Source organism: Xyrauchen texanus, chromosome 42, assembly GCF_025860055.1.
Source record: "Xyrauchen texanus isolate HMW12.3.18 chromosome 42, RBS_HiC_50CHRs, whole genome shotgun sequence".
Taxonomy (NCBI): domain Eukaryota; kingdom Metazoa; phylum Chordata; class Actinopteri; order Cypriniformes; family Catostomidae; genus Xyrauchen; species Xyrauchen texanus.
The window spans coordinates 20286653-20300353 of NC_068317.1; the positions used below are offsets into that span (position 1 = coordinate 20286653).

The 13701-nt window shown below is 36.2% G+C and overlaps 1 protein-coding gene across 1 annotated transcript; it reads left to right on the forward strand.

Moving 5' to 3' along the window:
* Nucleotides 1–427: 427 nt before the first annotated feature.
* Nucleotides 428–13701, forward strand: ccdc191 (coiled-coil domain containing 191). Its single transcript, XM_052115093.1, has 16 exons — nucleotides 428–653; nucleotides 1245–1283; nucleotides 1416–1545; nucleotides 1666–1824; nucleotides 2011–2413; nucleotides 3580–3715; nucleotides 3809–3999; nucleotides 4187–4436; nucleotides 5845–6296; nucleotides 6782–6873; nucleotides 7681–7763; nucleotides 7849–7950; nucleotides 8112–8255; nucleotides 10267–10419; nucleotides 12742–12896; nucleotides 13518–13701. The coding sequence occupies exons 1-16, from the start codon at nucleotides 558–560 to the stop codon at nucleotides 13687–13689; spliced, it is 2757 nt and encodes a 918-aa protein (XP_051971053.1). The 5' UTR covers nucleotides 428–557; the 3' UTR covers nucleotides 13690–13701.

The window sequence follows — 13701 nt, forward strand, 5'->3', positions numbered from 1 at the left end:
TGTTTGATTAGCTTTTGAACAATAAACAGACATAATAAACACACCCGCTAACCTATTATTATGTCTGTTTATTGTGTTATAACCTCTTATAACATTGAGCCATTATCTCGATTAAAAATCAAGTGTAATTGGCAGTTAACATAAGGCCAAATATCTATTGATTGTAAAGAACATATTATATACTACACAAACACACTTTTGTATCTTTAGTAATGTGTTGCTGCTTTCATACGTTACTACCCCTTTTTACAGTCTACGGTTACTACGCGAGACGAGTGTTTCCGTGGTTACAAAGTAAACGCTTCAGTCCACACCAGTTCATGTTGGGATTTGTAGTTCTTTTTGCGCACTGAATCGGCTTAGATATTTTACGCTGCTCTGCACAAACTACACATCCCACAGTTCCTACCTGGGGTGTAAAGTTTCTCACGGTAGTTCACGAGCTGTTTTTAGAAGAGAAATCTTAGATTTGTATTACCCATATTGTAATGGTGCTATTTTATAAAAATAAAATGCAAACATGTAAAAGTATCTTTTAGCTAATATTACCCAAACGCATGTCCATACTAGCGATCATGGCATTTCCCATTCACAGACCTGATGTTTTTCGTTGGAAAAAAAGTACCAAGACTAAAACAGCAGGCAGCCGTAAGGCAAGTAAAATCTTTTTTTTTTTTTCATCTTACTCTGTTTATTTCCATGTCTAACATTCATTTAAACAGAAGCTATTAAAATCCATTATGTGCTATTAAATTTCACAACGGAGGTGTGTGGCGTTTCATAACCTTGTGTCCTTTAAAGTGAAGCTGACACTCATCACTGTTTTGATAACTGGAGCTCTGCGTAGTTCACGGATCCCCAGATTTAGTTCACTAATAATGTTTTTTCTTCCAGTATGTTTTCCATTTTACAATATTAAGCTAGAAGTATTAATCCAAATAAAAGAGATACCCAGTTTATATCTGGTCATGAACATTATTTATAACAAGTAATGAATGGATTTGTGGCTCAACGGAAGGATTTAGCTTAAATGTGCATGGCAAACCAACATGTGCATCCACAATAGAGGCAGTTTAGAGTTAGACAGGGACATTAATCCAGGGATTAGATGTGTGTAAGGCTAGTGTGACAAGCATTCATATCAATTTATATGAACTGTAAGGCATCTGCAACGTTAGTAACCTATTGGTTCTATTTGAATTGATACAGTGGGCAGAGCTGAATTACTATCTCTAATATTGCAGGTGCAGCTGAATGAGAATGATATAAAACAGTGGGTAAAGGTAAGGCTGATATACATTTTAGTGATTTGAGTGTATATTGTAATGCTAAAAAAAAGCATGCATCTGTGTTTGTTATTTTGTGGGTACAATTTTCTTCTCATCAACTATCTGTTGCATTCTTATTCTTCTCAGAGGGTGGAGATTGCTTCAGAGTTTGCTGTAGCTGAGGTGTTTTCCATGAAGAAACCGCATAGTGATAAACACAGTATGACGCTGCAGAGCATAGAGCAGCTACAGGATCATGATGATGCGTACAGTGAAGGTGCACTAAAAACAATTGAAATCTTGCACTTAATGCAGACTTTTAAAATGACATGATGCATAAAACCATACTTATGTGGTGATGCTTTATGGTTTGCATCCTTATACTTTTATTCTACAGCTCAGTCCATTCTAAGCGAGTGGATGAACCAGAAGTTACGCCTGGAGCTTGAAATGGATGAGGATGAGGATGAAGAGGAAATTGATTCCAGAAAAGTTGACAATTCAGAATCCACACAATTTGTTAAGATTACACAACCCAGCTATAATAACTTTGATGGTACGAATTCTTTAATTTTCCTTAAATGTATTTACATTTTATCCTCATACTATTTACTTTTATCAGAATTAACACAGGAGGTAATAAATCACAGGAAATAAAAAACTGTCAAGAGATTTCATGAGGTTTTCAAGGTTACTTTAACTGAGCTTTTTTCAATCCATTCTTTTTCTCTCTTTTTATTAGACATGTACTCTCACCTAGTGAAGGAAGAAGATGAATCTGTAGTACACAATTTCCTCCAGGACCTGATGGAAACAGAGGTGTTAGACTTGGGGATAGTGGAGGACCTCAAAGTGGACTCGGACAAAAATAGGAAGAAATGGAGGGACCCCAGTATTACCATGGAGATGCGTCATAAGCAGGTAAAGGAGAACCGCTCATGTAGAGATGCGGAGAGAGACAAACTGCGCAAAGAGAAGGAAGTGCTAAGGGAGGCGCGAGAGGAGGCGTGGCGACTGGAACTAGAGAAGCAGCGAAAGAAGAGACAGGAGGCTCATAGACAGGAAGAGATAATACAGCTGGAGATGATTCGCTTGCGCAAAGAGATGGAGGAGAAGAGGAATGTGGAGCAGCTTGCACGAAACATGTACAACAATCACATTTTCACCCAGACAAAATGTGCAGTTAGCATTATAGTATTGATTAGTTAATACCCATAGACTAAAATGAAAAGGTCTTCCTTTCTTGTTATGATCAGTCAGAATATCATGTTATATAGCTGTAACAAATATGTTGACCCCAAAAAGTGTGCGAACACCGAAGCCACATTTAGAAATATTTAAATGGAATTTAATTAGATAACAACATTTTAAACCAAATAATGCTGAACCTTTTCTCAGAACTAACTAATTTAGCCATATATAGCCATTTTTGCCAATTCTATTAATCAAGTTCCCAAGGTAATTTATTGTGGATGTACAAAGTCAGTTCACCTTAAAGGAACAGTTCACACAAAAATAAAAATGCACAGATGTGTAGAACTTTCTGCACTCATTTGAGCTCAAGGTTATTGTGACCACACCAGACAGCCAGCTGTTCAACCTTTGTATGCAAACTCGTAACATGAGACCAATGACCTGAACAATATCTCACCTCTGTGTGTCCTCACAATGCAAGTAAATGGTGGCCAGAACTTTTAAGGTCCAAAAAGCATATGAAGGCAGCATATAAGTAATCCATACGTCTCCTGTGGTAAAATCTATGTCTTCAGAAGCGATATGATAGGTGTGGGTAAGAAACACATCAATATTTAAGTAATTTTATAATATAAATATCCACTTTCACCATCCCTCTTGCATTGAATGGACCAACAGAGCTGAAATATTCTTCTAAAAATATTTGTTTGTGTTCAGTGGAAAAAATAAAGTCATACACATGTGGGATGGCATGAGGGTGAGTAAATGATGAGAATATTTTCATATTTGGGTGAACTATACCTTTAATTACACACGTATAGTTTCCAAATACTTTTTGTCATCATTTTAAACAGTTTATCATTATATTTGTTATTTAATTATTTAAAACCTATCAAACTTCTATTTATGATTTTCTCAAAGTGTTCTTGTGCTATTTAATATAAATGCCTCTTGATTTGTTATTTCGTGCAGTGATATTCATTGATTTTTAAACATGGCTTGAGAGGACAGATACTTTTTTGGGCCACTGTACATAGTTTTCTAATTTTAAAGCTATTTAAATGTTTTTTTACTATTATTATTTTTAATGATTCATGACTGTAATAATATTGAACAGGGAAAGGGACCGGCTTCAGAAACACAGCTCTGTCATTCCAAAAACTCATAATTCCATTACACTGAAGAAACAGGACAAAGACCTTCAACTCAGGCTGAAGAAGCTGGAAGCCAAAGTTCATCTTCACAATTTGCAGGTTAGAACACAAGGACAGTAATTTAATGACATTCTATTCAGTACACTCTATGTGGTTTTTCACTGGTTGCGTACATGAGTCTTTTTGTTTTAGCGCATGCACAGACATTTTTCCGGCTGGTACTCAGTGATATTGGAGAGAAGGGTACGCATGGGCAAAGCAGCAGCACTGTGTGATTGGAGGAGGCAGCTGAGTGCGTGGCGGGCATGGCGGGCTCTAGTATGGACCACGAGAGAGGAGAGAGAAGCTGAGAAAACTGAAAAGGAGCTGAGACAGGAACACAGGCAGGGGGGGTTCAAAACAATGCCATTTATAGAGCATGTCATGCTGAACATTAAATATGAAACACCCTTATTTTAAGGCTCTTAAACCGAAAGATTTGACTAAAAGAGCATTAGAATTGTTTAAAAGGGTTTTATTTAATCTTTACAGTGATAGTCTGGTTTTAAGTCATATCTGTCATTCACACAGACGCTGTCAGCAGGCAGTGGAGAGTGACCGCAGGAGGCTTTTGAGGCGTTGCCTTAGTGATTGGCGTGTGTGGTGCCGGATGGAACGTGAACGCAAGGAGCTTCTCAAACAACAAAATGAAACTAGGCGTAAAATGATGGCTCTAATCAATGCAGCAGCCTCTGGGAAACTAGGGACAGAGAATTCAGTACCTCCACCAATAACCAACCCACCTGAAACAGTCATTCATTCAGAAAGCATCAACCACCAGGTGATGAGATATACTATAATCCTTTTTATTAGGATTAAAGTAGTTATTCATTTGAAGTAGATTACTGTACTGTAGTGGAATACTTTTATTACCCAACACTGGTAATAAAAAAGACCACCTCCAGCTAGCTCCAGTCCATACCTGACAGATATCATCAAAACCTAAAATCATCCTTATCCTTTTTCTACTAAATAACCTGTTTCACTTAGAACGTCACATTACGGACTTAAAATAGGTTGCGAACTTGCGAATGTTATTTATCCCTTCTATTACATTCGGGTCATTTTTGACCCGCTAGTGGTAAATAAGAATTTTAAAATAACACATAGATTTTAGTATTGAAACCAAACTTTGTGACTTTGTCAAGATTAACAAAAGACTTTTGTTAAAGTTTTAATAAAACTGTTACCTCTTAATTAAATAAAAACTGTGCCCTATGAGATTATAACCATTGAAAACAAATTGTGGCATTACACATGATATTATTTAGATTTTTGTACATCTATGAATTACATTTTTCTTAAAACATTTACGATTTTTATCTTGTTTACAAATATGCACACATACACACATACACAGTCACACACTCACCTAGGCACACAAAAAGCAGACAAAACAGATTTAACAGACATAACAAATAAACTACATCAAAGTAACTACTGTCTAAAGTGGGTTTGGCAAGAGCAAAATTTCATGAACAGTTTAAATAGGGCTTATAAAAGAATAGTCAACACTTTACTCTGCAACCATCTGATGACGAACAAGCTTGCACTGCAGCATACTCACACATTTACATTTGGATTTTCATGCAAGTAAACAGAATAGATTAGTTTAAAATCATGGTATAGAAGTATTGATGTTGTATATTTGAGCGGAACAGTTGTTTTTATGTTGTTTAGTTAGAAAAGGTATATGTTGTTTTAATGAATTTTGCCTGCCAAGTTGTTTTGAGCATTTAAGGAAATTCATTCATATTATTAGTAATTCTCACTTTAGATCATAAAAATTATATATAATGTTATATTCAAATAAAATGTCATATTAATGTTGCTAAAAAAATATGTATGTACATGTATCGCACTGGTTTATCTGTAGTTAATATATTTTTTTACATTTCAAAGAATTTCAAAATTGTATAATTTCTAAGAAAATAGCATTTTAAATAATAACATTTATATTTTTCAGTTAACATGCCAAAATGTACATAATTTTATATGTATAAACACAGTTCAAAAGTTATTAATGACTTACAATATGTTTTAGATGAAAACCATTGGGTTATGAATGTTTTATTAACTTAAATTCCACCGGGTCAGAATTGACCCGCTAATGGAAAACAAAAGTCTTTGTACATTCTGAATGAATTAGAAGGGTTAATGTTGACTTTAATCTCCTCATCCTTCTTCAGGACATGCCAGCAAGTCTAGAAATCTGTTCACTTGTAGAACCAGACACTTTGAATGACAACACTTGCCGCCGATCAGAGGCCCCGCCCACTCAGGCTTGGCAGGTGACGCGTCGTCATGCCGCTCTTTCATCTGCAGAGCATCGACAGGCCTGCCATGGGCTACAACAACTCACCACCACCACCCGAAATCGATGTGTAGATCTGAATGGTGGACAATTCAAACACCGTCATGCGGCCCTGCAGCAAACTGTAGCTGAGCAGAGGCGTCTTCTCAAAGAGCAACAGGAACAGATTTCGCATCTGCAAGAGAGACAGAACATGCTGGAGCTGAAACACGAGGTGGAGAAAACAACACTATTAGTAGCAGGGCCTATTGGAGCTGTAGCCACACATTGCACACCCATAGCAAACACTGAATCAGACAGAGGACGAGGATGTGCAGAAAAATCAAGGTACCAAAATGATCAGTTTCCACTAAATGAGGCATGTGGCATGGCACCAGGAAATCCAAATTAAGGGATAGTCACTCCAAATGAAAATTCTGTCATCATTTACTCACCCTCGTATTGTTCCAAACCTTAGTGACTTTCTTTCTTCAGTAGAACACAAATGTTAACGAACATTCTGGCTGCTCTTTTCTATATAATAAAAAGTATATTTAAATTGGAGCTTTCAACTCTAAAATGACATAAAAGCATAATAAAGTATCACAAGCTGTATATAGTCCACTGGACTCCACTTTGAATTTGAAACAGCAAGAGGGTAAATTATGACATCATTTTCACTTTTGGGTTGTGATCAGTTGTAATCATTGCAACACCCAAAGGAATTTCCCAATGTCTCACTTCCCACTGCTGTCCTATCTTTGTGTATATGGGAGACAAAACGAGAGCAAATTTTTGCATTATTGGTCACAAAGATATTCTTACAATTCTAGACCAAAAAGTGCCTCGAGGGAAAGCGCCACCAGCCACACCGCCCACAAAGCAGCTTCGGGTCTCGCAGCACTCTGCCATCCGACAGTACAAGGTTAGTCTTTCACACAACGGCCAGTTGGAAAAACTGCCATTGTGGTGGTGATAGTAAATACATTTTCATGGCTATGTCCTAGTTTAAAATCCTTGCAGATACTGAATGCATTGAATTGGAGGCTGACTGATGTGACCATACACTCATAATCCACTTAGTGCTAACAATATGTAAGCCTAGAACAATACACACCTACAGAATGGCTCCTCCATGTGTTAAACCTCATAAGCTTCATTGTTGTTGAGTGCACATTCAAGATTGAAGTTGTTCAAGAATCAGAGGCACATCTCTTAATAGGGGAGCATTAACAACCCCAGCATACTCAACTCACTGTTGGCCCTGCTGACTTTCTAACAACTTTCAAAATGTTTGATATTATCACTGGCAGTCAGACTCTCATGGCCAATGAGCTTCTTCTCACAAGCAATTGTACTGCATGGATCTCATCCAGAATTTTCCCTCAGTGAATGCAAAGCCGCTTTACATTTTTACAATGCTGATTGGCTGAAGGCAACACAAAAATACAATCCTAAGCCCTTCTCTTGTAACTTTTCTGAGCAGTGACATCAAACGCAGTAAAATGGGCAAAAGTAAATTCCATTCCATGCGTTTAAGAGTCCTCCTGACCTGACCTGACCCCTTGGGTTTGATGTCTCTTACCACAATCAAATAGTTTTGAGTAGACTAGTGAGACATTGCCTTAAATACATGTTCAAGCAACACACTTACAAATCAGATCTTCACAGTGCAGAACTTCACTGTGACTCTCTGATCTTGCCTTAAATTTATGACTTCTTTCTCTTTCAGCCATGGAGGAACGTGCACGGCAGCGTTCCGAGCGCAGGAGAGAGATGGAGGTGCTGAGGAGACAGAGGCAAGAGGAGAAACTGGTGAGAGTTTGTGCTCATGAAGGTAGGAAGGATGTGAATGAGTAAAAGTGATGATAACTGTCTTTCTATCTTTTTTATTCTTTAGGCTCAAATGAAGGCATCAGAGGAGGAAAGACTCAGGGTGGAGGAAGAGGAGAAACAAAAGGAGGCAGAGAGGAAGAGGGAGGAGAAGAGGCAACAGAGGAAAGTATGTGGTGAAACACGCATTATGATGGATATATTGGGTTTTAAATAATTTGATTAAAGGCATAATTCAACCATAATGCTTATGTCATTTATTTTTCACATGTATGCACACAAAATTCAGTTATAATAGTAAACATTAAAGAACTGTGTGTGTGAACTTAGAGAGAGCTTGAGAAGCAGAAGAGAGCAGAGAAGGAAAAGGAACTGATGGAGCTGGCGGCCCAGCACTACCTCAGAACCCTGGTACTACACAAAGGCCTGACACCATGGAAACGTCTACTGGAGCAAATCCGTGTCAACAGACAGGTCAGTAGCACCACAGCGAACACACACTCACTTGTGCCCTATAGTAACAATGCAGGCCATTCACCTGCTCTCCAGCTCACTCACTCAATTATTCATCTGAAGAGTTATAGCCAGCTCACACACCCAGAGGAATACCAGCTGTTACCCTGTATTAAACTCTTGGTCCTGTCCCCAAATTTGAATGATGTTTACAGTATACTGTTGCCATTCCACCTGGCTAACCACCTGTTATTAAAATGAATTAACAGAGAGCTGATATCTGAGATCCAGGAGGGAGATTGTGTGATTTAGAGGGAGAGATTGAAAAAAACACAAAAGAGTGACGTGCTGGAGGAATTGAGACAAGAGAGAGAAAAGAATGACAGAATGGCTTTACTCCAAAAAATATTTTTTCAGTCTGTTTTTAAGATTTATGCATTTCAATTTCATAACAAAATTCCATCAAATTAAATTTTTACATTTTTAACTAAATTAAATTAATAGGTAACACTTTACAATAAGGTTCCATTCGTTAACATTAGATAATGTGTAAGGCATCATGAAAAAACAATTAACTATTTACTTTTTACAGCATTTATTAATCTTTGTTTATGTTTGTTAAAAACAATTGTTCATTGTTAGTTCATGTTAGGTCATGGTTTATTAACTAATGTTAACAAATACAACGTTGATTTGAAAAATGTATTAATAGATGTTGAAATTAACATAAAATATGATTCATATATGCTTAAAAAGTATTGTACATTATTAGTTCATGTTAACTAATGTTGTTAACTAGTGTTAACAAATATAACCTGTTGCCAATTATTAAAACATAAAATATTTAATTTAATTTATTTGTTTTTGTTAAAGATTAGTCAGTTAATTTTGATGGAATTTTGTTTTGAAATTGAAATGTGTAAATCATTACATTATTTTTTGAAGGTATGAATTAAGATTTTGTATTTTTGTTAAGATTAGTGAAACCCAATCAGGTTCGAGTGTACTTGAACAGATTTGATTTTGCTTTGTTTAACCTACTGTATACGGAGTTGGGAAGATTACTTCTGAAATGTAATCTTGTACAAATTACACAACTCAAATTTTTTAGATTGAATTTTTAGGTAATCTAATCTGATTACTTGGATTACTTTTGGAGTACTTGTTGCATGTTTTAAAGAAGAAAAAAAATATATTAAGTGTATTAAGTACCGATTTAATCCCATTTCATTAAACATTAGTAAACATGAAATCAGTTTGCTATTTGCCAGACTCCGAGTCCCTGAAAATCAGAACTGTTGGGTACTGTAATAAATTTGAATTACATAAACATTTAACTGTAATCTGATTATGCTAATTATGTAATCTAATTACTTGATATTTGTAATGGGGTTATGTAATCCAGATTACATGTATTCCATTACTACCCAACACTGCCTATTAAACAGAAACAATTCATTTGTAATAATATTAATGTAATAATTCAGTTATTTAAATATATATATTTTTTGTAAAATTAATAAACAACTCAACACTCTCCTAGTTTTGTCCCATTAAATATCTCAGCCAATCAAACCAATATCAAGTTAAATGCAGTTTAGTTTCAAATGTAAAATTTCAGATTCTCTGTTTCTCATATTGCTTTAGTTGGGGAAGAAATTACTTAGTGAGTCTCTTTCCACTCGGAGCATTGATAGCTGTTAGTTTAAAAGTGAATTGTTGTAATAGTGGCCATTTCAGTAACATTATTGATTATGCTAAATTATATCCAGTATATTATGAGTTACAAAGAACACAGTTCTAGTTTGGTGTCGATAAATGGGAAATTTAGTACTCCCACAGTTACTGATAAACACTGTTTTAGAAATCGATTCATACCCATGAGAGGACAAATCACAAGGTCCAGTTAGTTGCAAAAGCAGTTTAAGCTCCTATATCTCTACATCCGGATAATACCAGCAGGAAGTTCAAATTAATTAAAGCAGACAGTTATTTATGTTTGTAGTGGTTCTGCCTTTTCTCTCTCCTCCAGAGAGCAGTGGATCATTACACACTGGCACTTCAGAGAAGCTGCTTCTGCTCTTGGCTCCAGGATGTGAAGGAAGCCCATGCAAAGAGAGAAGCCACCGCCAACCAGCTGTATCAGCGGATCTTGCTTCAGAGGGCTTTGTGTAGCTGGAAAAGGGTACAACGCCACACATACAGAATGCAGAATCGTACACACACACATAAAAAGTATAATGGTTCCCTCCTGCAGTAAACTTAAATTGATAAGAGAAGCATAAGATCTTGAGGAACACACCTTGAAGGTCTTTCTTGTTGATATTTAGGAAATCTTTCAGAAGATCTTTTATCTATATTGAAATCTGATTTAGCAGTCATTTTCTGGTTTGCTCATTATAAATAAATAAAAATGTAAACTAGATTTTAGATTTTTTTTTTGAAGAAGCCACTCCACAAAAGATCTGCTTAGATCAGCATACATTTTCATGCTGGTCCAGACTGGTTTATTCTGGTTTGGTGCTTTTCTAGCTGGTGGACCAGGATTGCTATGGTATTTTCCAGCAAAGAAATCACAAAAATTAAATTAAATTAAATAAAAACAGACCATGGATTGGCTTTTCTGATGAAGCTGGTTGACCAAGAAAGTCTTAAAACGTTTTAAAGCCTGGTTGGGAAACCAGCACATCCACATCCCATGCTGGAGACCAGCATTCAAAAGACAAATGCTTGTCACCAGCAATAGGAAAAGAGGAAACAGTTTAAAGAGGAAAATGTGATGTGTTTGCCCATGCAAAAGTTACCACCCGCACAATAAGGTGTCATGTGTAGGGATGGACTGACCGTGGGGAGATCTGGGAATTATCCCCATGGAATGGTCAACTGGTGGGCCAACTATCAAAATAAATTGTTGGTAATACATAAATATACAAAAGAAAAAAAGTTCTCCAGGGTCAGAAATGAATAGGAGCTCAGGGCAAAAATGCCCCAGAAATTACAAATATGGGGGCAAAAAATGCATTCCTTGTGAATTATAATATTGTATTCTAGGCCAAGTTATACAGATTACTGAATTAAATAATTTGATGCTCATTTAATTATAAGGGTAACAGCGTATCTGTTTATTCAAATGTAAATGTATTTTAATGAATTTATTAAACTGAAGTATATGACATAAAAGAATAATGTTATTTTATGGAAAAGTTCATTTCTGACACTAACACCAGCCCATTTAAATCAACTCTCTACTGCCTTAGATGAAGTAGAACTGCATTGTTTTCTAGTTCCATGGCAGTTTCACATGACTAGGCCTCCCTGCCATTGAAAATATTTTTCTTCTAGTAACTTCCTGTGCTATATTCCTTCCTTGCATCCCACTTCTGCCGACGAGTCTCCTCACCTGCTGGAAGCCAAACATGGTGGAGGGATGGATGTTATATAGTAACCTATATGTCGATTTAATCAAGTTGGTTAAATAACAAAATGCAATCAATTGCTACATATTTCATTTAAAATGTTTGTCTAATCTACCAAGATTTTAATTGCAAAATACTTCCTTTTAACCATCTCAATATTTAAAGGAATGTTCCTGGTTCAATGCAAGTTAAGCTCCATCGGCAGCATTTGTGGCATAATGTTGACTTCCACAAAAAATGTATTTAGACTCATCCCTCTTTTTCTTAAAAAAAAAGCAAAAAAACAGATTACAGTGAGACACTTACAATGGAAGTGAATGTGGCCAATTTTTTAAGGGCTTAAACAGAAACGTGAAGCTTATAATTTTATAAAAGCACTTACATTAATTATGCTGTTAAATCTCATATAATACTTGAGCTGAAAAGTTGTTTAAAAAAAAAAGTCATTTTAGGTTTTCAGTGTTGACATTACATCTTCATGGTAACAAAGTTGAAAACTCTGCTATAACTTTACACAGTAACGATTTTTAAGTCATTTTAACACACTAAAAATATTTTTTATCCTTTTGTGGCTATACTTTTGAAAAAGTGAGTATATTAACATAAAAAAATTGCCCCCTTTCACTTCCATTGTAAGTGCCTCACTGTAACCCAGATTTTTGCTATTTTGAAAGGAGGGACAAGTCAAAATGCATTTTTGTGGTAATCAATATTATTCCACAAATGCTGTTGATTGAACTTAACTTGTTTTGAACTTGGAAAATTCCTTTAAATTGCAATGTGTAAACCACTATTTCAGACATATAAACATACAGAGAACATCATTATAACAACTAGATAGTACAGCAGCCAATATTATTTGCTTTTGTGATAAAGTGAGAGATTATCTGCTGTGGGTTGTTATGGGCTGACATAGGGCTGTTTTAATTCCCAGTTCATCCCTGTTTGTGGGTGATTACCAGGGCATTGAATTGTCTTTTTTCTTTTTGTTGCTATTTGGTTGCCATGCCGTAGTTTAATACGTAGGGTTAAGGGTTTCTTCAAATCCCTAACCAGAAGAATGAGCAATCTGATTCCAATGTTTTTCACAGATAAAAGATATGCGCTTTATACTGGAGGAACAAGCCGAACGGTTCTACAGAACTCGGATCCAGAAGAAGGTGTTCTTAGTATTGTTAGATCATGCGACGGAGGAGCGACTGATAGCCTGGGACAACAAGCAACGGGCAGAGGAACACAACGGCAGGTAAACATATGTCCCTGTCTCTTTCTTCCTAGACTTCAAATCTGTATATGTGTGAATGTGAGAGTTTTACTGCACTTAAGCCATCCATTTTCCTTCCAAAAATAAGCTTTTATGAACTTGTAAATACTGGAAGCAGTACATTTTTTGCACTATGTTGGCTACATCTAACGGAGCTGTAGAGCAAGGGTTATGGCACTTCACTGACGTAAAAGTTTAATCATTCAATCTACTTGGGTTGAGCAAGCAACTGCAGGGTTTATGAGGTTAAAAGTTTCTACCTCTGCTGAAGGACCCCACAATTGACCCGTTGTAAGTTGCTAAACAACTTCAGTGAAGTGAAACCTAATAGAAGACTAGGAACTAAGATCTTTAGGAACATTCTACAAAATATGCCCAGTATTTAGAATCTATGCTTATAGGACAAGCTCACACAGAATAAAACACAACAGTTTTGGAGTTTTAGAGAGAAAACTGTAACTACTCCATGAGAGGCACTTGAATTTAGATGGAATGTTGTGCCAATATAGTGTGAGATTAGCTCAGATATAGACAATACCTGGTATATATTTGGATAGTATATATGAGGATCTATAGTCTAACTTGCTTCTCTCTGATTTGTAGGAGAGCTCTCAAAAAGTGTTTTGCAGGATGGAGGCTTCTTCCGGTTTTCTTACAGGAAGAAAAAGAAAGAGAGGCACGTAGAGAGCAGCTCAGACGGAAAGTGGCAGAAATACTACCTGACTTCCGCAGCTCCCCTGTTGACTCCATATGGAGATCAATAAATCCTCTTTAATCATCACACACT

Excerpts from the sequence above, each read along its gene's own strand:
- ccdc191 (XM_052115093.1), top strand. The coding sequence starts at position 558 with ATGTCCATACTAGCGATCATGGCATTTCCCATTCACAGACCTGATGTT. Across the intron at positions 7,764-7,848 it reads AGAGGCAAGAGGAGAAACTG|GCTCAAATGAAGGCATCAGA; the intron begins GTGAGAGTTTGT and ends TTTATTCTTTAG. Across the intron at positions 12,897-13,517 it reads GCAGAGGAACACAACGGCAG|GAGAGCTCTCAAAAAGTGTT; the intron begins GTAAACATATGT and ends TCTGATTTGTAG.